At 41.0% G+C, this 26,654-nt stretch overlaps 1 protein-coding gene across 1 annotated transcript in view; it reads left to right on the forward strand.

Moving 5' to 3' along the window:
- Positions 1-473: 473 nt before the first annotated feature.
- The window catches only part of Jazf1 (JAZF zinc finger 1), a 328,106-nt gene continuing 301,925 nt past the window's right edge, over positions 474-26,654 (forward strand). The window contains exon 1 of the mRNA XM_069996031.1: positions 474-785. Coding sequence (XP_069852132.1) covers positions 671-785 — 115 coding nt within the window. The 5' untranslated portion in view covers positions 474-670. The remainder of the gene's footprint in view (positions 786-26,654) is intronic.

The following is a 26,654-nucleotide window of genomic DNA, read 5'->3' on the forward strand; positions in this document are numbered from 1 at the left end:
TAGTACAAATCTCCAGAGACTATAGGCTTTTTTTTTTAAGGGAAGGTTTAAAGAGTAAGGTGCACACAATTACCTTTCTTGGGTCTCCTGTGGATGTCAGTGACACTTAGACAGGTGGCCAAGTGGCCAGGGACGGCCCTGGGAGGGGCTGGTTGAACTCCCAGAGGGCTCTCGGCAGGGAAGTATGTGTAATTAATAGATGTCTATCTGTCTATGAAGAATGCAATGTGCCTAACCAAGGGGGCTCCAAACCGATCATGTGCCTGGCAAACTGCAGAGCAGGCCTAGGGAGGATAAAGTTGGTGGCAAGCTCTGCCAGGTGAGGCCTGGGTCCGAGGCGAGCCGAGGCTGGGGCCGCACAACTGTGGCGCGCGCCTGGTCCCTCCTCCCAGCTGCGGCGGCCGCCCCCGCCCCCACCCTCCCCCCCGCGCGCCCGCCGCCGCCGCCGCCGCCGCCGCCTCCCCTCTGCCTCCCGGTGGCTCCGCGCTCTCCTGCCATCTCTCCGGCCCCCTCTCCCTCCGTCCCGTCCTCTCCGCTCCCCTCACCCCGCCTCTGCCCCCCCCTCCCCAGCCCCTCCTCTCCTCACCCCACCCCACCCGGCCTCCCTCCCTTCCCTCCGCTCGCCCGGCGCTCGCAGAGCCGACACCAGGGGGGCTCTCGATGTAGCACCATGACAGGCATCGCCGCCGCCTCCTTCTTCTCCAATACCTGCCGGTTCGGGGGCTGCGGACTCCACTTCCCCACCCTGGCCGACCTCATCGAGCACATCGAGGACAACCACATCGGTAAATGGCCCGGGGGTGGGCGGGGGTGCGGGGCGCGCGGAAACTCCTGCCGCGGCTACCAAGCCCCAGGATGGCCAGGGGTGGCCGGGAGGGAGGAGGCAGCGGCGGCGGCCGGGCGTGCAGCCCCGCGGCTAGGGCTGGGGGGCTGCGGAGGCGCGGGGTGCAGGGGGAGGGGTGGGGAGCCGGGCAGGCTGGGGGAGGGGGCGGGCGCCCCGAGGTGCGGCGGCGGCGGCGGGCCGGGGAGCGGGGGTGGGGGGGACCCCGAGGGGCGTGCACGCGGGCTGCGAAGTGTTGGCAGTGCGGGTGCACCGCGGCGGGGCGGCGGGGATGCGGCGGTCGGCCGTGCGCCGGGGTGGCGGAGGGCGCGGAGGGCGGGCGGGCGGCGCTGGTGGAGGGGCGCGGAGTTAGTTGGTCCGGGTGGTCCGAGCGGCCCGGGGCGCCGGGGTGGGCGGGCGCTGCAGCCCGCCCGCTGTTTCCGCCCCGGCGGGAGCTGTCAGGGCTCGGCGGCGGCTGCAGCGGCTGGGCGGTGGGGGGGCGGGGGTGGCTCCACCGCGGCAGCCATTCCGCTTCCTCCTCCCACCGCCGCCGCCACTGCGTCCTGTCAGCGCCGGTTGCTAGGTGTGGTGCGTCGGGAGGGGGCCGGGGCCGGCGGCGGCAGCGGCGGGCGGCGGAGGACGCCGCCGCCGCGGTGCCTTCTCCTCGGGAGGTTGGCACAGCCGGCCTTGGGGACTCGAGACTCGAGCCCTGGGCTCCCGCCCTTGCCCTGGCCTCGCGCGGACGCCGGGCGCTGCGGGGCTGGAGGTTCCGGGTGCGCCCGTGGGCCGCGCCCAACACGCCGAGCCGGGGAGCCCCGGAGGCCCTGGGGCTGCGTCCGATGGAGAGCAGCCTCCTCCTCCTCCCCCGGCCCTCGCCCGACGTTCCGGTGCGCCCGGGCTCCAGCAACTTTGCGATTTGCCTTTGGAATGGTGCTAGGCCCGAGGTGCGCGGGCTGCGCCCAGGGATCGCGGCGGCCTGCAACCAGCCCCGGCGCGGGGACGCGGGGGAGGGGCGTCCCGCAGGGCGGCCAGTTTCCCTTTACGCCCAGGGCCCGGGCACCTTTCAGTAAGTCCCACTGTTCACAGAAGTCCTTGCACACATTTGCACACTTTTATTCCGAGTCCCTGCGAAGGGAGGTGGTCGGTTCTTCTGACTCAGGCGACCCAACCACCTGCAGAAGGTGTGGCTGGCGTGCACAACTTGCCCTGTGGGCAGGAAGGCCAAGGGGCCACGTGTTGCCCCAATGAGGCTGGCTAATCCAGAGAACCTAGAAATTGCCTTAGGAAGTCCAAATGCATGTCATGCATTCAGCCATGTGGATGCAGCTCACGTTTCTACAAAGTTGAGAGAATAAATCACAACTGCTGTGTATTTATGCAGGAATAAAATGAGACAGAGCCTTATGCTCCTTTGCTTCTGGTAATGCACTCTCTTTGCAGGCAGTATGTGCTTAATAAGTGTTGTACGTCTTTTTTGGATGGGATTTGATTCACTATCCAGAATGGAAAATAATCATGAAAAATGCCTGCAGACTGTCCTTGAAAAGATAATGCTGATGAGTAATTGTCCTGGCTTTTAAATTTTCAGAGTTTTAGAATCTTCTGATAAAAGTATGTCAGAAGAGCTGGGCTTTCAAGTTTTGGTGGTCTTATAAAGCAGTTGAATGGAGTCACAAATTTGCTGATTCATATCATGATTGGGTACACATAAGTCAAAGTGCTCTAGTGTATGAATCAGGTTTCTCAAGAGGGTTGGTTTAAAATACAGCTAAAATCCCAGAAATACAAACTTCCAGTTTGTTCATGTACCAACCCTTACTCCCAAAACTAAATGGAAAATAATATAAATAAGTAATGTCTCCAGACCCATGGAAAGCTGTCATTGCATATACCAACCATCAGCAGTTATAGCATGATAAACCATTTGAATAAGCTGAGTAAGAATTTTATCTAAATGCTTCCCTACTTGGACTACTTACTGGTTAAAAGAAAATATAAATTATACTTAAATGTCTTGAAGACATTTAATCCCTCCAAATTAAGTCCTTCTTGGGGATTTAATTTGTCATTAGATGATTTAAAGTTAACTGTTGGGAGGTGAGGTCGGGAGATATTGGTAGACAATGGAGACAGGAAGGGTGGCAGAATGCAGTCATAATATTCAGTGTACATATGTGAAAATGGAACGGGGCACATTGAAGGGATAGGTGATATTGGGAGAGAGGGGGAAGACTGATGAAGGGGGTGACATTGATCAAGATACATTGTACTCATAAAGTGACATGTTCAATTGAAACCCTTTTGTACTTAATAATAAAAAATTAACTTAGTAAATCATAAGTTTTTCTTAGGTTTGAAGAAAAATATTGTACAACATATTTTAAGAGGGCTAATGGTGCATACATTTTCTAACTCAACCTTTAAGTATTAATATTATTCACAAAGGACCAGTGTCTTTTAGTGGTGAACATATTGAAAATTTAGTTTATAACAATAACAGTGACTTATCCAAATTATGTGGCAGGGCTAATAATTACTATACTTTCAAAATAGTCTGAACCAGTGAGCTTTATGAAAAGTAAAAGTTAATATGAACAAACACTTAAAATCCCCAGTTTGAAGAAGTTCACTTAAGCTACTTTGTACCTTAGCTGAGAAGAGGCCCCTTCACTTTCACTTTATCTAGAAGGAAATGAGATTCATCTCATGAAAAATAAAAACATCTTGATTAGTAGGGAGTTTCAGCACCTATACTTATGAAGAAACAAGAGAGAAAGTATCTTGGACAGTGCCATTGAGGAAAAGTTCTGTATTTGATTTTTTTTATTGTGATTCAGCTATAAACTTTTAGAGATGATAGCTACTTTTAAAGGTTAGTGATTTCATATCTTTGTCACTCAGTGGCTACAGTTAAAAAAAAAGATTTATGAAGAAACTACCTACTTATTTGGTTCTTATTCAATGTCTTCTCATTTAGCTGAAGAGATGTGCTTAGGTAATGGTTCCATCTTTCTGAATTTCCTTCACTTCCAAAAATCTAGGGCCTTTAATATGCTAAGTAAGTGCTCTACCATTGATTAATGTCCCCTTGCTTCTTTCTGGATTATCAAAATCATTATGCAGTGATGAAACCCAGGTTTATGGGGGAATTTGGTGTGTGTGTGTTTGCAGATTTTGTTTTCATTCTAATTGTAGTATGTTCAGTTCAAATTAATTAAAGACATCAAGTCATGAGTAGTGGTCTTTGTCATCATATATGTGTACATTTAACTCTTCTGGTGGTTTTGGAAACTGGACCTGGGGCCTTGCACATGAAAAGCACACACTCTACCCCCGAGCTTCATCCCCAGTTCATAGTTCTTGATTTTAACTATCCTCTTCGTTCATAAGGAACAAGATTTGGAGATTAAAAGAAAATGGAAGTATGCTTTTCACCATTCCATCTTTGCCAGTTTCCCTCCTCTTAGAAGAGTGCTGTACCAATGTTCCTATTTGTGTTTCTTTATGTTTCATGTCATGTTGGTTTAGCTCTGGATCACCAGTCTCCATAAACAACTTTTTTGGGGGGGGGGCGGGGGCGGTTCAGGTTGTGGGTCCTGAACTCTGGGCCTGGGCGCTGTCCCTCAGCTCTATAGCTCAAGGCTAGCACTCTACTACTTGAGCCACAGCGCCACTTCCGGCTTTTTTCTTTTTGCTTATGTGGTGCTGAGGAATCAAACCCAGGGCCTCAGGCATGCAAGGCAAGCGCTCTACCACTAAGCCACCTTCCCAGCCCCTCCATGAACAACTTTGAACCCTCTCCCACCCCCGCTTAAATTGCATAGAAATCCCAGTCTTGCAACTGTGAAGTGCTTGTCTTCTAGCTCTGCTATCACTTCATTCATAGCCCTGGTGCTATTTCCTGAAGACAGGCAAGCTAGTCATATTTCTTAGCGTCTCTCATTATGAGTAGATACTTAAGTTTGTAGAGACACTTTTGGAATGAACATTGTAGATAGGTAATCAGGAATCTTAGAAGCACCAAGAGCACTAAATTTAGCCCTGAAGGTCATAACCCAGACTGTAAAATGAATTCCTATATCCCAGTGCTATGAAATATTTTGGCTTTACATCTTGGAAACCAACTGTGGAATCATTCCTAGTTGATAGGTTCTTTTGGTGCCTTTGTAAAAGTACCTCTTTGTTTTTTGAATTCATCTATGTAATAATGTATATTGAATATATTAGACTGTGCCTGACACAGTCTAAGCCCTTGATGTATTTATTTTTGGTCAAAGAAACAAAGACCCTGTCAGGTATTTTAAATTCTACTAGAAGTAAATAGGCAAATAATTCAAGTAAATTCTCTAGTTATGTTGAAAGGTGGTTCATGATATTAAAAAAAAAAAGCTAGAGAAGGTTACAATGGACTAGGAGCAATAATTGTTGGAATTTTAAATAGGTTGGCTGAAGCTGGGCACCAGTGGCTCACACCTGTAATCCCAACTATGGAAGGGCTGAGATCTAAGGATCAACATTTGAAGCCAGCTCTAGGAGGAAAATTTGCGAGACCCTTAGCTCCAGTTAGCCACCAAAAAGCCAGAAGTGACCTGTGGCTCAAGTGGTAACCTTAAGGGAAAAGCTGAGGAACAAGGCTCTGGCCTTCAGGTCAAGCCCCAGTATGGCACAAACAAACAGGATGTCATGGAAAGGCCACTGAAAGCTAATATGGGAGTCGGAACCTTGAAAGAGATGAGAGGGGCATGAGTACAAGAGCAGCAAGGTCCGGATAGGGGGAACACAGTGCAAAGGTCCCAAGGCAGAACTTCGTTTCTCCAATAGAAATGCAGGCATCTGACTCAGTTCAGTTCTTGTGAAGGCAAGTCCCTTAAAACTTTGCTCATATGGTAGGCACTTCAACTTTGCTATTGTCCATGCAGACTTTCCAGCAGCAACTCAGTAGGGAACCATGACCCATTCACTGGGAGTAGCACTACTAGCAAGGACTGATTGGTTCTTGACCCTGAATATTACTAGGCTTTTTTTGTCTGTCTTGTGAATTTCCTCATCTTTAGAGTCCAGGTAATAAAATCCATGGGGTTTCATCTCATTGAGTGTGGTTATAAATCATCTAATTAATGAAGGTCAGAGTTTCTGGAAAGAAGCCCAAATACAGTTAACTATCAGCAATGTAGAATTGAGGTCCTAAAATGGTTTAGTAAATATCTGTACTTTCAAAGAAGCACTGTATAGCAAACGGATTGTGCAATATATAGTAGGCCCTTTCTATCCCACATATACAGGAGAGCAAAGTGAGACACAGAAAGGTTCCTTTTTTGTTGTTGTTTTGTTTTCAGAACTGGTGAGCCCAGATTTGAATTCCAGACAGGTATATGCTGAGTTAGGCCTATGCCAAAGAAGTAGAGTGTTTGACAGAAACCTCCTGGTCTCCTTTTCAGATCTAGTTGGTCTGTTTCCTCCTTTAGGAACTAACTCTGAACTTGAGATGTGGCTATTTGAGAAGCACATAGTAAACCTGGCCTGCTTGGGATTGAACATATTCCTCTATTACCTCTCCCAACTCCACACAAACTGTACTTAGCATGCTGCTCCTCTTTCGTTATATGAAAATCATTGTAGTATGTACCTCATAGCGTGGTTAATGAGGACTAATTAAATAAGATTGTATGTAAACTTCTTGTCTACACCTTAAGTTATATACATTCAGTTTTAGCCTTATGTGTATTTACTAAATAAATTATTTTAATTCTATGAACATACATATATAAAGAAGAGGACGTAGTAGGGGCTGTGTTTGCCTATTTATGGTGCTGTTTGGGGCAGTTTACAACCAGGTGGCATTCTCAGCCATCTGGAAAAGACTGAGAATGGGAAACTTATCCCTTCTCAATTCATTTGGCATTGTAGCCTCTAGCTACTTTTCTATGTGGCCAGAGGCACTTTGGATGCTGGCAAAGGCCTTTGCCTCTGTGGAATGGGAAAGTGGTGTTAAGGCCAGCAGCTTCCAACATGGTTTTACCTTGTGGCCTAAATTTATTTGAAAACACCCAGGACTAGAAATAGGCACTATGCCTAGGCCTGTGGCCTAAATCCCCCTAAGGACCTTTTCTGTGGAGGGAGTGACTGAATGAATGAAAGGCTTGTTGCTACCTGCCCTGTTCTCCATCTGTACCCTGTGGCTTGGCATCCTCTTTACACCCTCCCTGATTCCCAAGAAGGCCCAGGTACAGAGCCAGGAAGGTTTGAAATGTGTATGCCTGCATGCATGCACGTGCATGCGCACGCACGCACTCTCTCTCTATCTCTCTCTCTCTCTCTCTCTCTCTCTCTCTTTCTCTCTCTCTCTCTCTTTAAGGGAACCCTAAGTCTAAAACTTCACTGTAGTCTCAAAACATTGTCCTCTGTAATTTCACATTTGCTCATTTCTCTTTGGTCAACAGTCAAATCACCCTTTGTTCACGAAGCATTGTACTTATAACCTGGCTTACAGAATTATAACCCCTTTGTATAACCATACAAAAAGCAATTAAAGTTTTTTTTAAAAAAATAACCATTCCTTTTGCACATTTTGTTAAAGTTCACAAACTTCTGATTGTTTGTTTCTGACATCTAACAAGAATATAATATAACTCCAAACTGCTTACGACTGAAGAGGGTAGACATAGGCCTCCATGTTCTTTGGAAAATGGTTTCCTCTAGAGTGCCTCCATTCTGGAGATGTCTCCTACCTTGACAGAACTACGGAAGCATACTGACAGTTGTTTTTAGAGAACCTGCTTCTTCTGGTGAATGACAGTGAGGAAGTCCCAAGGCTGGAGCAGGCTGCTAGCACTCTGTGAGAGATCTTCCTAGCACATTGGAAACTGGAGGCTTTCTGCTTCAGGCTCACATCTGGGAGATAGGAGACAATGCTACTGAATCCTTTAAAAATCCTTCCTTTCTAATTTTTGCTCCATATCCTCTATTTCCTTATATTTCCCAGCCCCCCATCCTTGCTTCTGTCCGAACATTTTGAAACTGTAGCTCTGTCCTGGGTACCAAAGAAATGCTTACTAGGTTGCACATACGCATTTTATTTCATGATAATCTAATAAGTAATAGATTTGTCACCTACTAACTTGGTTAAAATGTTGAATCTCAAATGGTTATTTGGATCCTGAAAATTAGGAATGACCAATATCAAAGACTTATTCTAAATATGTTTTTCAAAATGCCTTTCTGCTAAATCAGAATAAAACTGCATTTCCCAATACAATAAACATTGGACTGTTGCAATAGTTTTTTTATTATCATTTTTTTAAGGCTAGCTGATGTAGGGACCAGACTAATAGATATTCATTTTTAAGAATAAAATCTTTATACAATAATTCTCTTTGCACTTTAGCAAGAGTCAAAGGCACTCTTCTTGGGTCACTAACTGTAAACCTTCTGCTCAGCACCAGTGAACACGGACAGTCTCCTCATGGCCACTTTCCCCTTCATAGCTCACCAGTGTCCTCAGAAAGGCAACACTCTACATGGTCTGCCAGGCTACGATAGTGACCTACCGATATGGACCTTTGGATGAGAGGAATCCTGGATGCCACATAATTAGTTTGAAACATTCACTATTTCTTTGATTATATAAATGTATATATAATATACATATATGTGTATAAATGTAGACACATATACATGCATATATTATGTATTATATACATATAATATATAAGGGACAAAATATATGTAAATTTGTATGCCGATTACAATATATTATGCCTATATGTATAATATATGTGTATGTATAATTACTATATAAATAGCATATGTAGTGGGAGATACATTCTAAAATCCCCAGTGGATGGCTCCAATCATATATAATGATCTCTCCCTTCCCCCTCCTTCCCTCTCTCCTTCCTTTCCTCTTTCTTTCTGAGACTTTCTAACACACACACACACACACACACACACACACACACACACACACACACATTTTTTTTCCCATACATTGCCATCTGTGAGAACATGTTTTTTCTTTATGTCTGCCATGTACAAATTTAACACCTTATCTGTCTTAAGCATTCTTATTATGCACTGTAGCTATGAACTTTTGCAGTTTCATATCTTACAGTAAAACTAGTATATTTTTTTTTTTTACCATTTCTTAGTTATCTCAGCATTTGATATTTTTCTTTTCTTACTGTTTTTACTTAGAAGTATCTCTGTATGTCCTCTCTTTGGCATATTTGAATTTCCAGTATCACTACTTTTGGACTTTAGTGGCAAATATTAAGGAAAATAAGTGAACTCTTCACAATTGGCCTGGCTACTAAGTGACTAGTGGGTGGGTAGTGTACACAATAGATTCCCTGGATAAAAGGGGGTGGTTCATATTCCCAAAGAGACAGAAAAGTAAAGTACAGGATTTCATTACACTACCCAGAAGACTTTGTAATTTCAAACTTTTGAATTGCTTGTATTTACAATATTTCCATCTTACGTTTTCAAACTACAGTTGGCTCAGGGTAGGAGCCAATCATGGAAAGTGAAATTCCAGATGAGGGGAACTACTGTATTATCCATCTATCTGTCTGTCTGTCTGTCTGTCTGTCTGTCTGTCTGTCTGTCTATTGGTATATATTCTGCATATGTATACACACATATTATTGTGTATGCATTCATATATATTACATATGTATATATCATATATGCTATATCTAGTTAAGTTCTCTCACATATACACATGCATATGACTCACCCCTTTGCCTAATGTATTTACTATGTATATCTACACATATGTAGGCACATATATCCATATAGCCATACACATATACTTGTATGTGTGTATGTAGCCACATTTATGTTTTTCTCTCATAATTACCATGCACAGTGAGAACCACCTACAGTTTGGGCATTTAATATATGCTAGTACTTAATTTTTTTAGGAGTAGAAATTTATTTGGAAAGAGACCAAATCTGTACAAACAAGATAGATGATGAATAATACTGGAAGCATAGATGTGAATTAATTGTGAAGCTAATGAAGCTCAAGCCTCAGCCTAGCACTTTTCAAGACGCCCCCTGGATAAGTCCTAATGTTATATGTAGCAATTTCTTCACACAGTCATAACTTGTAAAACTTGAAAGAGATTTTAACATCAGTCACTTAATATTTGCCTTCACTGTGAACTGTCACTATCACATTCTTCATGAGCTCAATGGTATTGGAGTTTGAGAATGCTTTTCAGGTACAACAAAGGTTTGGCGGGCTGTTCATATGTATATTTGGTGCAGTTCATATGTATATTCATGTTATCCCCAACCACCCTAGGGTAGAAAGTGCTTTCTAAGAACACTTTTCACTGTGCCAACTTGTCTGCTGTCCTTACACAAAGGCTGAGGAAGAAGATAGCATTGAAGTATGAATGTGAACCAGGACATCTGCATTGGGAATCACTTTGAAATGTGTGGAGCCAGGTACTCATCAGTGGGTATATAATATAAATTCAAAATAGAGGGGCTAATTGTTAACTAAGTGTAGTCAGTTTGGAAGGTTTCTTCTATTAGGAATATACTCAGTGAAGCAAATGTACAACATAAGTACATTCTTTTTTCTTTTGCCAGTCCTGTGGCTTGAACTCTGAGCCTCTTAGTACTCAATGCTAGTGCTTGAGTGACAGCACCACTTATGGCTTTTTATGAGTAGTTTGTTGGAGATAATAGTCTCACAGACTTACCTGCCTGGGCTGGCTTTGAACAGTGATCCTCATCTCTCAGCCTCCTGAGTAACTAGGGTTACAGTTGTGAGCCACTAATACCAGAAAAGTACATCATTTTTAAAAGGTATTTATTTCTGTGTTTAAATGTCTTGCTCATTTGACATGTATATCTTCAAAAAAATAGTGACAATAAACTGGTTAATAAGTACAATCAGTGCAAAGGATGTTTAAAGTTAGTATCTTCATAAGAAAATTTCAATTATTTTGAGTTCTTGTGTCTCATATTAAAGAAAATTGAGGTGTTTACAAATTTGATATCAATCCTAAAAATTTATATGACATTACCAAGATACATGAGGATGAGTGATATTTTCTGCATTATCAATAAAATAAAATTTATCATCCATGCTTGAGGCAAGACTGATTTGTTTGCTCATAATCTAGAAAGTAATATTAATTCAAATTATTGTCTTATGAAAATTCATCAGAGGATACAGCCCAAAGAGGTATTTACCAATTTACTTGAGTGTAAGGCAGGTAATCAACATACAAATAAATTCCTGTTCCTGTATTTGACTTAGAGGTGTTTTGGTATTGCCATCTTATAAAATTTTGTGTTTTGTTGTGATTTATTAATCTAAATAATCACTTTCAAAGAGTTTTATATTTGAAATGCCTTTTTCCCCCTACAATGAGCATCTAAAGCCATAGACTCCACAAAAGTTGAATCCATTTTCTGCACTCCAGATAGAGTACATCATTACTTGTACTGGAGAGTGTGCTAAACAGTTTTCATACAGTATTTAGTTTACTTTCTGTCACCAATAAAGTAGACATGGTGCTCAAACTAGAAATGCTACCTCCCAGTTTGGAGTTAAGTATGGTATCTTCTAGTTAAACTCCATGTTTAGGGAAATATAAACTATATGTTCATTGTGGTAAGTTTATAAAGCACATTATTTTCCTTCAGGAAAGAACCCTTCTCCAGTCTCAAGAAATACCACTGCTGGTACTGCCCACCTTCTAGTAGTGCTTGCCCAAGGCCACACGAGAGAGAGGATTCATCCCATATGATGTGCTGTACTTCTCTCTAGAACTTGGTCCATTACAGAAGGCAGGGTCTTATCATCTTCTTGACTCCTTTCTCAAGTAATGTTTTCTGAAATGGAATAAAAAGAAAAATTAGCAGTTCTTATTCTGTGAGAAGAATAAGTTTGGAGCTAGTTTCTGGGAGATAAAGAGAAATAATGTATATTTGGACTTGTGTGCTTATACAAAAATACACAAGTATCAGTCATGTAATTAGTCTGGTGTAGTTTATATTAAGGGTATTTGTAAAGGATCTTTTTTTTCTAAAGAGATTTACAAAGGAAATTGACTTTCTTTTTAAATTTGAAAAAAAAAATGTGTGGCTTTCCAAGTTGAGGCTATTAGGGACAGTTGAATTATTTCTTGCCTGTTATACAATTGAATTATTTCTTGCCTGATACATGGAGGGGCCTATACAATCTGAATAGTGCTAAACAAAATTGTGCCTTCTTCCTCCTGCATCTTCCTCGCCAGAATGTTTGGCATAAGGGGGGCAGGGACTGGGGGAAGAAACTTGGGTAGAAGTAAACCAAGTGGATTTGAAATCCTAAGCCTACCACTGTAAAGCTTTTCAAACTTGGGCATCCCTGACCATCTTCTTTCTGTAAGATAAAATGACAACTATTATTTATTAAGGGCCTACTGGACCATTGCTTCAATGTGTACTGTGGAATAGCGGTTCTATTTGACTCAGAAGGCAACCAGGTTATAAATTAAGTAACTAGCCCCAATTACAGGCCTATTTCTGGTGAGAAAGAGGGAAGTGTACCCCTGCATATTTAATACTTGTTCTTCACAGCCTAAGTTGTGATCTTTTCAAACTGATTGCATTTATTTTTTATGTTTTATTTTTGGCCCGTTCTGGGGCTTGAACTCTGGGTCGAGGCTCTGTACTAAGCTTCTTTTGCTCATGGCTAGTGCTCTACCACTTAAGCCACAGCGCCATTTCTGGCTTTTCCAGAGTAGTTTATTGTCGATAAGAGTCTTATGGACACACTTTTCTGCACCAGCTGTCTTCGAACCATGATCCTCAGATCTCAATGTCCTGAGTAACTAGGATCACAGATGTGAGCCACCACAGCTGCCTGGCTGTTTGCATTTTTTTTTAAGATAACAGTCTTCCTATGCTACCTAGACTGGTTCCAAATTCTTGGGTGCAATTTATCCTTATAACAGTTTCCTAAGTAGCTGGGACTACAGGGGCATGCACCAAATTGCTTGGCTGATGTTTGCATTTTAACAGAAATTTCCACACCTAAAAGTCTTTCATAGGGCAAGACTGAATTTGCAGTGGGAACAGCTTAATTGGGAAATAGTTTGATGCTACTGGCTGATTGGAATGGACAGTTTCCACAGTGTTGAACTTTTGAAGAAAACCTTAAAAAAAAACCCAGGAGCTTGTCATCATCACAATAACATTGAAAGTCATAATTAGTCAATTTTTTTAAATGATTAAAATTATTATACAAAGGTGCTAGTTTTCACTCCATTATTCGGGAATAAGGGTCTCTTGACAAACATAATACCTCATGCCAGCTATACACATCAGCTTTTCTTTTGCCTTGCATCTTCCAAATTAACGTCATAATATTTGAAAAATTTGTTTGAAAAAATTTATTTGAAAAATTTGTTTAGACCAATGATGCATACCAGCATTCAGCTGTAAGCAGTGTGGAGAAAAGAAAACTCCAGGTGCTTTGGCCAGTATTTTTGTTTTGTTTTGTTTTTGTTAAGACATACTTGCAAGGAAGGTAGTCTATCACTTGAGCCATACCCTCAGTCCTTTTTTGCTTTAATTATTTTTCAGACAGAGTCTTGTGGTTTTGCTTATCTGGCTATCATCCTCCTACCTATGCGTCCCTCATACCTGAGATTACAGGTGTGAGTTTTCATGCCCAGCCTCTCTAGCCATATGTTAAAACCCTCTCTTCTGTACACTTCCTTGGAGCCATCCACAGAGAAAACAAAACTTTGGATCTTGTCATTCTGTCACTTGACCTTACACATTTGGGCTTTAAAAAAGCACCTTAGCCATGAACCTATGGCTCATGCCTATTATCTTGGCTACTGTAATTCTGACTATTCAGGAGGCTGATATCTACCAATCATGGTTCAAAGCCAGCCCAGGCAGGAAAATCCATGAGACTCAGATCTCCAATCAATCACCAAAAAACGCCAGATGTGGAGCTGTGGCTCAAGTGGTAGAGCACTAGCCTTGAACACAAAAGCTCAGGGACAATCCCTAGGCCCTGAGTTTGAGCCCTAGGACTGGCATACAAACATACATACACATATACAACTGAAGCACCTTTGTTCCACCTAATTAGTATCTTGAATACTAATTTAGCTACATGATTCTCCATATATGGCAGGATGATATAGGAGTAATGGTAAAAGCAGGGGAATCTGTAGAGACATGTTTATGCAGCCCAAGTAGACTGAAGACTGTGGTAGTAAGCATAAGTAAGTGTAAGTAATGCCTCCGTTTTCTAAGGTACTAGACATCAAGTGAAGGAGATAATGTTCCTAACATCAAGTGAAGGAGATAATGTTCCTAAAATTTCTGTGTAAACTCAAACCAAATACAGAAAGCTTGGCCTCAGCAACCCCAGATGAGTGTGCTCTGGGCCTCTGATTTCCTTCTCCAGTTAATCTCACTGTGTTTGAGAAACTGGGCTAAAACTCAACTTCAGCACACAGGTGTTTCTTAGACAACATATAACCTGTTAATGGATTCAATTTTAGGGATATGCTGACTACATCTTTAATAGGATCTTCTGACACTGGACATCTGGTGTCTGGCACCAACTCAACCAAATAGTTGACAACATGTGGTTTAAACTAATATTCTTCCCTGAATGAAAACTCTCTTTTCTTTATTGGATTCAGTTCATGACTCTAAGAGACCCAAAGGAAAATATTTACTATCAGAATATACAAATAGCACATAAGAATTTTGATCAAAATATTAAGTTATCTATATACTTCCTTTGAAAGGTTAGAATAAAGGTATCATACTTTGTCAACCCCTAGAAGATAATGGCTTTTTTTAGTGTTAATCTGATATGTTTTGTGAAGTAATGAGTGATTCTCATTGGTGGCATATAGAAATTATAGAAATTAGGATTACTGATTCATAACTACTATATAGGTCAGTGGAGTTTACACCAATGGCTTTCAGCACAGGTATCCATCAGAATCACTGTGGGAACCTAGGGAAATAAGAATCCCTGGCTTGGCTTGGAGTGGTCTGTGTTGAACATTTGATTTTAACACTTCAAAGTTGATGCTAATACATGTTGCCAAGGTTGGAGCTCACTGGTTTATACTAGTAAGTTAACTTAACATCTTAAGGATTATGGCATTTTTCAAGAGAAATCAAACTTTTAGAGGGGTGTGACCTATGGGGTTTTAGTTCTATTGATCCTAGTTTTCTTGAAGGCAAGAATTTGATTTACAGCAACTTTGAAGTTATGATTCTATCTTAGCTATGCAGTCAGCCTGGAAATGCTCAAGCTTGGGGGCCTTGAACTCAAGGTCTCTAGGACACAATAGATGTGTCACCTGGCCATGTTCAAAGTAATTGACTCTGGCAAACTAGAGAGCCCTTCCATGCCTTAAAGAGGCAGATGCAGCTTGGCTTAGCTGAGTTTTGCCATGTTGGAGGGTGAGTGCATTGTTTGATAGGTACTGTTTTTGTTACTATTATTTGAGAGAGACAAGCTAGGATTGCTGTTTTTATGTGAACTCTGTCTTTAAATGTTGGCAACTAGTACTGGTTGCGTTAAAAACACTGTGCAAAACTATGCCAGGCCACCTAATCAATGTATTTAATAAGAGATACAAATGATAGGCCATGTGTTTTAAGGAAGTTCCTAAAAATGTTGTATGTGACATTGGGAAAAATATTTAGTCCCTCATGCCTTAACTTCTGTCAGACTGGGATGGGAGTAGTACTTGGATCAAAATGTTGTTATAAGGATTAAGTAAAAGCATGTACCTGAAGGGCCCAGCATCCCATAAATGTTAATACCAAAATGATTGTACCTCCATTTGCCATGATCCCCAGTGATGCTCCCCGTCTCCCAGTCTCTTCTATCATCTTCATGCTTCCATGACCTATGAGAAAACCAATCTTACACATTTCTATTTGGAGTAAAGCATTTTGTACTTGAAAGGCTTTGGTAGACTTCAGTTTCCCTTGTAGAGCTATAGTTTGTGTTTGTGTATATCATTCTGGGTGGTCCTAAGGATTCATGGGCTGTTAAAATATCACACACACAAATTTGGTTGTTTCAAAATATATTATCAGTCTCAATTTACTATTACTTATGTAGATTTGTTGTAGAGTTCTAAGAACAGCATACACAACTAACAAAGCCAGGTCCTTCTCTTTGAGTGCTATGTACCTCCAATAGATTTTGAAATGTCACATACTGAGATGTTGGAAGCTTATTAGGAAAACCCCAGGATAGGCCTCAGACAGTAATATCTGAGATGTTTCTTTAAGCCGGATGCCAGTGCTCATACCTGTAATCCTAGCTACTCAGGAGGCTGAGATCTGAGGATGAGGGTTCAAAGCCAGCCCCAACAGGAAAGTCAGTGAGATACTATCTCGTTAACCATCAGAAAACTGGAAAAAAAAAAAGTGGTAGTAAAGTGCTAACCTTGAGCAAAAAAGCTAGGGACAATATCTAGTCCCTGAGTTCAAGTCCCATGATCAACAAAAGAAACAATTAAAATATTTAATTATTTACTATCAAAGTACATTGTGTTGATAAGAAATGTACTCATTACCTCGCTCATGTAACTGTAACCCCTCTGTACAGTATTTACACAATAAAATACTTATTAAAAAACAAAAAAAGTACATTTTGCCTATATAGAAAGATAATATAATGAAACCCACTAAAAGCTGTTTAAAATAGGCACAAAAAAGATATGGTAAAGAAAAATCAATAGAGGGGGTTATTTCTGATCGAAGTACAATATATGCATGTATGGAAATACTTTGTACTTAATATGCAGTAATAAAAATAAAATAATCCTAAATGCTACTTGACAGTCTCATTTGAAATCATTTTCATTCTCACAGGATATATGCCACTGGTGTTCTCCTTTAAATGGGATCCATAGGTAGGCTGCCGGTCCATGCTTGACTGGCTTAGTGGTAGATGAAGAAGAAAATTAATTTCCAATCTTTTGGTTCCCAAGAGCCCTTTAGTTATTTACAGTCTCACTCCCCATAGGTTCTATGCTTTGAAAGATTTTTGTCTAGCAAGTAAACAGTTAATTTGATAACTAATTAAGTGCTTTATTTTTTTCTGTTTTCCATGTAGCAACATGTATACTTCCTATTTATGTATTTTTTAAACACTGAATACCAACTATACAGATCCTGACAAGGATCTGGGGATATAGCAGTTAATTACATAACTAAGGACCCCATGCTTATGGGAGAAGCATAGAAAACACAGTTTTAAAGATAATTTTGAACAGTGATATACTATAAGGAAAGTTGGGTGCTAGACATCTGTAGCTCATGCTTGTAATTATAGCTATCTAAGAGGCACAGATCTGAGAATTTCAGTTCAAAGCCAGCCTGGGAAAGATAGTCTGTGAGATACTTAATGTGGAAATTCAAACTCGAGTGGTAGAGCACCGGCCTTGAGTGAAAAGGCTGAGAGACAGCACCCATGCCCAGAACTGGCAAACACACACACACACACACACACACACACACACACACACACACACACACACACACACACACACACACACACACACACACACACACACACACACACACACACACACACACACACACACACACACACACACACACACACACGAAGAGGAGGAGGTGGAAAATTTGGAGAGACAATGATTGAGAGACTTGTTTGATGGCCACTTCAGAGGAAGACATCTCTGAGGGAGCCTGAATGGAATAGAGAAGCAAATGAGCCATTTGTAGATGGGGGGCGGGAGGACTGGTTGTAAGTAATTAGAACAGAGGTAGTGAGGAGGTGTTCATATAGGAGAGCAAGAAGGTAGACAGGGCCTGCACATGTATGCACCTCTGTGTCAGATAGTACCATCACATAAAGAGAAAATAATTCCAGCTCTAATCAAGGATGTGGGGCATCCAGTGACTTCATTATGGTTAGTTTCCTTTAAACTTTTTGGTAGCATTCAAATAGTTCAAAGACTCATAATTACCTTCAGAGCCCTGGCAGGATCTGGGAAAACTCTAATTGGTACTCTAGTCTTCTTAAAATCTAGTTTTCTTGTTTTTTAACTTCAGAAGTACTGTTTAGTTTTTGAAATCTATGCTGAAATAAAAAATTTTACTAATACAGTTCACTTGATTAATGTAAGTCACTTAGTGTTTGGTATTTGACTTTGAAGCAGGGATAGAAAATAAGAATTAAACTATAATCATGATGCATTTAAAACAATGCTGGGTACATTTTCCAAACTTTGAGGACCTGTACATTTCTTTAAATTTTTCTTCTGTAGCTCTGTGAAATCCTACATGGATTTTCCTGTTTATGTATATTGCACAAATGTGATGGGTTGTGGAAAAATGAAGACAAGAAAATAGAATGGTCTTGAAAGCAGTAACTTAAAACACTAACAGAAGGATATATAAATAATAGAGGGCTTATGCAGACCCTGAGCCAGCAGGAATTTCTTTACCATCATGGTACCGTATCACATTCTAGAAGGTAGTATTTAGAGCTAAAGGCTTCTTCATGAAAAGTAATTACCATGTTTTCTCTCACCTTTGCATTTTATGGGAAATGTAAGCATAAACAATTTACTGTCAAATGAGACATTGTTTTATTGAGGGTCTATGAACCTACTCTCTGCATTTTCACTTGTTAGCACAAGTATTTGAGAACTATGTTTGGGTAACAGGATGCCCATGTAGCAGTGAAATTCTAGGGAAAGATTAAATGTGTGAGATACTTGTATCTGTGCCTATAATTTAGTTTTCTCAATTAATATAAAATAATGATACATCAGCTAGCTATTGTCACAAGAATACAGCACCATAAGCTATCCCAAAACTCAATGGTGTGTTAGATAATTCTACATTACAATGGCAAAGACATGAAATAAGTCATTAGAGCTTTTGGGGGGCCCTCAATTTCAGAGGTTTTGGTCCATGGTCACTTGACCCTCTTATCTTGAGTCTGTGGTAGCATAGTATAAATGGCCAGAATCGTGATGGAGGAGATCTGCTCATTCATAGAGGTGAAGCAGAGAGAGGAGGGGCTCAGGGTCCTCTTACCTCCTCCAAGGAAACACCTCCAACAATCCACCTTTCTTCCACTAAGCCCCATCTCCCAAAGGTTCTGTTATTTCCCAACAGTACCATAGACAGGCAACCAGTTCCCCAACACATGGGCTTTTGGGAGACATTGCATTATCTAAATTATAGCAGTGGCTTTCAATAATAATTGTGTCCAGTCTGTAGTGAGCTGTAGCTTGGTTGATTGAGGAATCTGGGTCAGCTGCGGGAAGGGGCTCTGCTTTGGGCTGTTGTTGGACTGATCAGCTATAGGATGGGTTCAAAGTCTTCATGAATATGTCATTTGGTGACTGGGTTGAAGCTACTACTAGGGACAAGCTTTCCTCATTGTGCACTGCCAGACACAAGTGGCAAGTCAAGACACAGAAACTTATTTAAATCCTGTAGTTAAAGTCATGCCGTGACATTCATTTCTTCAAGACAAACACATGGCCAAATTCAGAGTTGACAGGGCAAAGTGGTGTATTTCTTTCCAAAGGAAAGAGGGAGAGATGTGAATGAAAATCCTCCCATCTTTTACTGATGGTTTTTTAAAATCAAAATGGAAAAAAAAAATCTAAAAGAATATTGCTACTTAGTACAGAGATAAAAATTTTTCCTAAAATAATCATAATTCACAACATCCCAGAGAGATTGGAAGGCATGTATTTTTACTATCCAGGGAAAAAATGAATAAACATGTCAGTCAGCAAACCCAGACTTAAAAGGGGGAGGGGAGCAGTTAAATAATTTCTACTCAGGTACAAAGAATAGAGGAACCTGATTCTTTGGTTAGGAGCGACACTTTAGTCTCAGGATACTTAAGAATCCAAAAGCTTTAATTTGTGTTACCCAGTGTTCTGTGCTTATATTCCAAATTCCTGAGCTGCTTGGTAAGGCTCAGAAGATTGGGGACCTTTCTGATGATGTCCTCTCCCAACAAAGAGCTCCAGAAAAACGGAGCTGCTTGACTACTGGGTCCAGAGCACCCTTTGCTTACCCCATTTTAAGTCAGTGTGAGAGGATGGTAAAGGACAGCCCAGCCAGTCATTTCCCCATTCTCCCATTCTCATGTGACTGACTGAGAGAGCTGTCATGGGTCTAGACTACTGTGTAACCCTAGCAAACCTACTAATGTATATTCTTCTCATGTGCAAAATGAGAAATAGGATATCTACCATATAGATCTGTGGTGGGGGTTAGGAAAGTTACCACATAAGAAAGCCTAGTTGTGTCTGGCATATGTTACACTTATAATAACTGAGCTGATAATGCCTTTATTATTTATTGTAATACTTATAGCAGATAGTATTCACTTTTGCTATTCTAATAGTTTCTGTTTTCCTCACTAGATTGTAAACCTTCAGAAAAGGTTCATGGTTCTATGTATGTCTCATCATTGTGTCCCCACTCTGCAATAGTAGTAAGTTTGTGATGTAGGAACTTAAACTGATACCACTGAATTGTATTCACATATGTGTCTTCTACCAGGAACCCTTCAGCTCCAAGGACTAGATTACATGGCTCCATTCTTTCTCACTTCTACATTTTCTATCTGAAGTAAGGACTTAAAGGAATGTAAAAGGTCTGAGTTAGTTTACGTCCTCCATGTGTGTATGTATGTATGTGGGTATGTATTTTTGTGGTACTGTGATTTGAATTCAGGACCGTGTGCTTGCTAATCAAGCATTCTACCACTGGAGCTATTCTACCAGACTCTTTTTACATGGATTGTTTTCAAATTTTTCACTATATGTCTGTCAGCTCTAAGTCTAAACTGTAATCCTCCTATTTGTGCTTCCATGTGTCACTGTAAGCCATTGTGTTTCCCATGTAGCTTGGGGATGATAGGCACATATTACCATGCGTGGCCACTGGTTAAAATGAGACTTCCTTCCCCTCTCCCACTCTAGGCTGGCTCTAAACTACAATTGCCTTATTTCTGCCTCCTTCTATATTCCTTTTAAACAGTCTCCTTGACATACTTAAGCAAGTCCTGGCTTCTTTATGTTATATTGGAAGAATTGGAAAGACTCTAGAGGCCAATTTTTATGGTGAGGCTAAAGTAAAACTGAAGAGTTACTTACAGGATATTTTGCTCTAATAGTTTTTTAACTTCTATTCTGAGTTGCTTCTCAGGTTGTGGCTCTGATCTTATCATTTAAGTTGTTCAGATATGTAAATTTTCAGCTGAGTCATGGTTCCAAGAGTGGTCACTGCAGCATACATGTCAACTGTTACAACAAATAAGCCCGCCCTTACATGGATTAAATGTTTGGGAAGTTGATTTCTCTTGTATAAAGATTGGTCTAGGGTAGGAAAGGGGAGGCTCCATGTGGTCATTGGGATCTTTAGGTTCTTTCCATTTTCTTTCTCTGCTCTTCAGCCTGCATGCACTCCTCTTTACACTAGAGGATAGATTCCCAGGGGTCTTTTCCTGGAGATGTACCTTCATATTCATCTTAGGGGTAAGAAAAAGAGGATGGGCTCAGATACAAGGTATTTTGGGCCAGGCTTCCAGTGAATTTCTGTTCATTTTCCTTTAGTGGTAACTGAATCACATGGTTATATAAACTATAAAGGTGCTAACACATGTAGCCCCCAGCTGGGTCTACCACAATTCTATTACTATAGGAGAAGGGAAAGCCTGATTTAGGTAGACACCTAGTGAGTTCCTGTCTTGCACCAATGAATGTCTGCTTTTATCAAATAACTACAGTAGGTGCTTATAATCATTCATAGCAGTTACAATTTATTGAACTAAAACTAGATGCTAGGAACTGTTAAGCATAATTGAATGCATTGTCTCACTTGACCCTCTTAGAAAAGTTGCAAGGAAGGTACTATTATCCTCATATTTTGTGCTAAGACAGCCTTTTGGAGGGGTAGGTAATTTCCTCAAGATCAAACAGCCAGGCCAGCTTGACTCCAAAGCCTCCACTATACCCCACCCTGGAACAGAGACAAGGACTAGGGAGTACGGACAGACTATTACTTCTGATTCTGGCTTTTGTAACCAGTCAGCAGCAAAGGCTGTGGGGACTTGCAGTAGACTTTCTGTAAAGTTATGAAGAATCCTTGTGACTGTCAAGGATACCACACACAAGGACTTCCTGCTTTGTACTGTGGATGATGACCTCTGTGATTCTCTGTGAGGGTCATGGATGCTGGATGTCAATCTTGACCCCTCATTCTTGTGACAGCAGGAGAACCCCACAGGCAGACACATACTTAACTTTCTTGATAATAGGCAGCACCTGCTCACAGGGCTCAAGAGGCCTAGAGTTCTCAGTGACCTTGAGTGGCCCCTTAAACCTGGAGCCTTCATCTTTTAGGGAATAACATTAATAAATAAATTAGATGTAATTACTAGTTTTCTAGTAATGTTCTTGGAGCTCTATATAACTGGTAATTTTTATCCCCTGTGTATAGGATTTTAGATTCTTCTTTAAAGATCTTTTATAGATCCTTAAAAGAGAAGTGTGTAAAAACCAAATGGCTGATTATAGTGATGATGACTAGTTTGCCAGGCATCACCATTGTTCTAACAGCTTTTCATGAATTAGTTTGCCTTTATTTTTATTCTATAGTTTGCCTTTTGTGTATTATGCCCAGTTTACAGATCAGGAAACTGAGCTGTACCAGGGATCAACTACTTTTCCTGTTTCCATTCAGTAGAAAATAGCCAAAATTCAAACTTGGACTTTAGAATTCACAGCTACCTTCTTGCAAGAATGGATGATTTCTACTTTTTTTCCCCCAGATCTAAAAATTGCTGCATTTCTATACCTGTTGCTGCACAAACCAAACCAAAACAATACTTCAACTCACTGCCTCTCTGCCAACAATTGCCAGCTGAGTGTCAGTAGATACATATCTCCCTGAGGATTTTGGAAAGTCTGTGATTTTCCCTGTCACCTGATGCAGCTCTAAGCTTGGGTACTCTGAAATGTCTGATGGTGCTGCTTTGATAAAAACATCCAAGTCTTCCTAAAACACAGCTGGTCCTGGGGCTGGGGTCAAAAGCAGGGAACTACCTCCTGATGAGATGCTTTTGGTATGCAAGGAATGGCCTCCTGGGATGGATCTCAATCAGTACTTTGTAGCTATCAGTGTTTTAAGGGCTACTTAGAACCTCAGAGGTTTACAGCAGAAGAAACTTTTGAGGACTATCTAACTGAGTAGTCTTTTATATCACAAGCCTCAGTCTTTGCCATGCACTGTTATGACTGTTAGGAATCCAGTCATAAACAAGCTGTTATGGAGCAAACAACTGTTCTGGATGGGAGCAGAATAAGCAATAAAAGCCAGATGACATGTAAGGTAGGGGTAGGTGCTAAGAAGAAAAGGAAAACAGTGAGAGAATAGAAAGAGGCATGGGTCTGGGAAGGTGGCTCAATGGTAGAGCACTTGCCTTGCATGCATGAGGCCCTGGGTTTGATTCCTTAGCACCACATAAGCAGAAAAAAAGCCAGAAGTGGTGCTGTGGCTCAAGTGGTAGCGTGCTAGCCTTGAGCTGAAGAGCTGAGGGACAGTGCACAGGCCCAGAGTTCAGGCCCCATGACCGACCAAAAAAAAAAGAAAAGAGGCATGAGGCTCTCTGTCTTGAAAGTAGTTATTAAAGAATCAGCATTGTCAGACACTTTGGTGTACTAACTACTTGAGAATCACAGTTTGAGGCCAGCCTGGGCAAAAAAAATTGTGAGATTCCATCTCAACCAATAGGTGGATATGGTGTTGATTGCCTGTTATCCCAGCTACGCAAGAAGTACAATTGGGCTTCCAGCCAAATTGGAACCCAAAAGTAAAATAACTAATGCAAAAAGAAGCTAGACATGTGACTTAAGAAGTAGAGAACCTCCTCAAAAGACTTCACATAGATCTCCCCTATGATCCAGCAATCGCACTTTTGGGCATTTACCCAAATGTATACAAACAAGACCACACTAAAGCTACCAGCACAACTATGTTTATTGCAGCATTATTTACCATAGCTAAGATATGGAACCAACCCAGAAGCCCCTCAGTAGATGAATGGATCAAGAAAATGTGGTATATATACACAATGGAATTCTATGCCTCCATCAGAAAGAATGACATTTCCCCATTTGTTAGGAAATGGAAAGGCTTGGAAAAAATTATATTAAGTGAAGTAAGCCAGGCCCAAAGAAACATAGGTCCCATGGTTTCCCTTATTTGCAATATCTAGTATAGGTATGAGTCAAGCGGAAAAGGTCAGATAATGTGATGTTAGGAAAACGAACCCTTAAATATGTATTTTAATATTTTCGTTTCTTTCATGCATGTGTTTCTAACGCATTTATAAGATTATTTCTTTGTTGCTTTGTATGTCCCTCCCCCACAGTGTAACCTCCGCTTTCACTTTATTTGATGTCAGTATAACACGTGGAGGAGATGGGGACAAACAAGTCGTTTAAGGATTCAGGTGGACCTGTTGCAACAAGGAGAATTACAAAATGTCATGTCAAAGCAAGCTTTACAATGTCGGTGTGGGGGGGGGGGAGGGGGGTATGATTGGGTGGGGGGGAGGGGGGAGGCTGGGAAGGGAGGTGAAGGGTAAACAAAGGAGGAGGCTGCAATGCTTGGTAAGAAATGTATGCATTATCCTGCCAATGTAATTGTAACCCCTCTGTACAGTATGTTCTCAAATAAAATAAAATAAAAAATAAATAAATAAATCTAAAAAAAAAAAAAATAAGTAGAGAACCTGCCCAGCAAATCTGAGGCAGGAAGGCAGGAAGGCCCAAAGAGCTTTCTGAGAAGCCCTGCCATATTGTTTATATTCCATTGGCCACCTCTGAATGAGGTTCATTGGCCACCTCTGAATGAGGTTCCTTTTGAGATATTTTTGGAGTAAGGCCTAGGCAGAATTTGGAAGGTGCATGCGTGTGTGTGTGTGTGTGTGTGTGTGTGTGTGTGTGTGTGTGTGTGCGCCTAGGCAGAATTTGGAAGTTGTGTGCGTGTGCGTGTGTGTGTGTGTGTGTGTGTGTGTGTGTGTGTGTGTGTGCGCGCCTAATGTGGCCTTCTCTTTCCCTAGGCCTACAGTGCCTGCTTTCAAGGAAGCCTCCCCTTAGGAGGAAGTACATTTCTAAGGATCCATGGTCTAGGCCTCTGCCATAAAGGAGTAAGGGGACAGTACGTATAGGATAAACTCAAGCAGCAGCCAAGATGGGTGTTGGTTCCTCTTATTCTTGCCAGTGAAAGGGCTGTGAGGCAACTGGATGGACTTACAGCTCATTTATATATGGGACTTTTTCTTAAGATGACCCTTCATTTTCTTGATACTTTTGTTCAATTTGAACAATCCTGATAACCCAGATTGTCTGACTAAAATGTGATTTTGTATACATAGATGCATGGGTCACAGTTAGCACACTCTTTATTTATGGAACACTTTAAGAGAATTGTTTAAGAACCTAGAAATTCTTCTTTGTCACCAGTGGAAGTAGACTATTGTTCAAGGTGAGTGGGTCTTCTACTCTGCAAAGCTTTTAAGGACAAGATCCTTTCATGTTACTTTATTATCTAGGGTAAGGATTAGCAAAGTACATCCTGCGGACCAAATTTGGCCTGACCTCTGTTTTAGTATGGTTTATATTCTAAAACACATATACAATCACAAAGGGTAGGAATTTTTTTTCAAAAGTGTGAAAATTCTGTGAATCTTAAATTTCATATCCTTAAATAAAGTTTTATTGGAATACAGTTACACATTTATTTTCATATTGTTTATGGCATTTTTTGTACTACAATGGAAGAGTTAAATAGTTATGATACAGATGATATGGCCTGCAAAGTCAAAGATACTTGCTGGCTCCAGCTCTCATACCTTGTCTGCCTGTCCATCTTTGATGAGAGGGAATTGTTAGGGGGCACATACAGATCCGGAGTAGTGGGAGCAACAGAGATTGTGGCTGAGCAGCCGTTTTCCTGGATTAAGACTATAGTTTTTATTGATAAAAGAAGAAGGCAAGCATGGGTGTTAATGTTTAGCAGAACACCGTAAGGGTGTGTGTTTGTGTGTGTGTACATTTGCATGTATATGCTATAACCTTCTTATATATATATATATATATATAATATATACATAGATTTATATATATAAAACAAAACCCATTGTGGTGGACTGAAGGATATTGGAAGCTATCTTGTTTTCTACATAATATATAAAATATAACATAAAAATATGAGAAATGGGGAATTGATTGAAGGGCACTTACTTATCTATTTATTCATTTATTCATTCAGTCAACAAATATCTAATGACCTCTTCTGTGCTTGATGGCATGCTAGAACTTTCTTACTCTTCTTATAAGACTAGAGGTTCTCAAAGATGATTCCCAGACCAGTACATTAGCACCTCCTGAGGCTGGATTAGAAATATAGATGCTCAGCATGGTGTCCTCCTGCCCTAAATCTAGAAAATAAGATACTATGAGGATGAGTCCAAGCTTTTTGTATTTTAAGAGGCTCCCAGCCAATTCTGATGCACAGTTAAGAGCCACCACTGTAGAAGATATAACATTAATTCATTCCTATCATGAGCAAAGGGTTCCTTCCCCGCACTGAATGAACATTTTGTGCTTTCAGGTAAATTAACAAACATTTACTCTTCTTACCTCAACACCTTATCAATAGTCTCTTATACTCAGAAAATGTATACGTCAAAATAGACGAATTGTATTTTGGCTCCAGATTTATTTTAGCAGACAGCAGCAGACTCTGCCAA

This window comes from Dipodomys merriami, unplaced genomic scaffold (genome assembly GCF_024711535.1).
Source record: "Dipodomys merriami isolate MVZ:Mamm:240054 unplaced genomic scaffold, mDipMer1.0.p SCAF_5, whole genome shotgun sequence".
NCBI lineage: Eukaryota > Metazoa > Chordata > Mammalia > Rodentia > Heteromyidae > Dipodomys > Dipodomys merriami.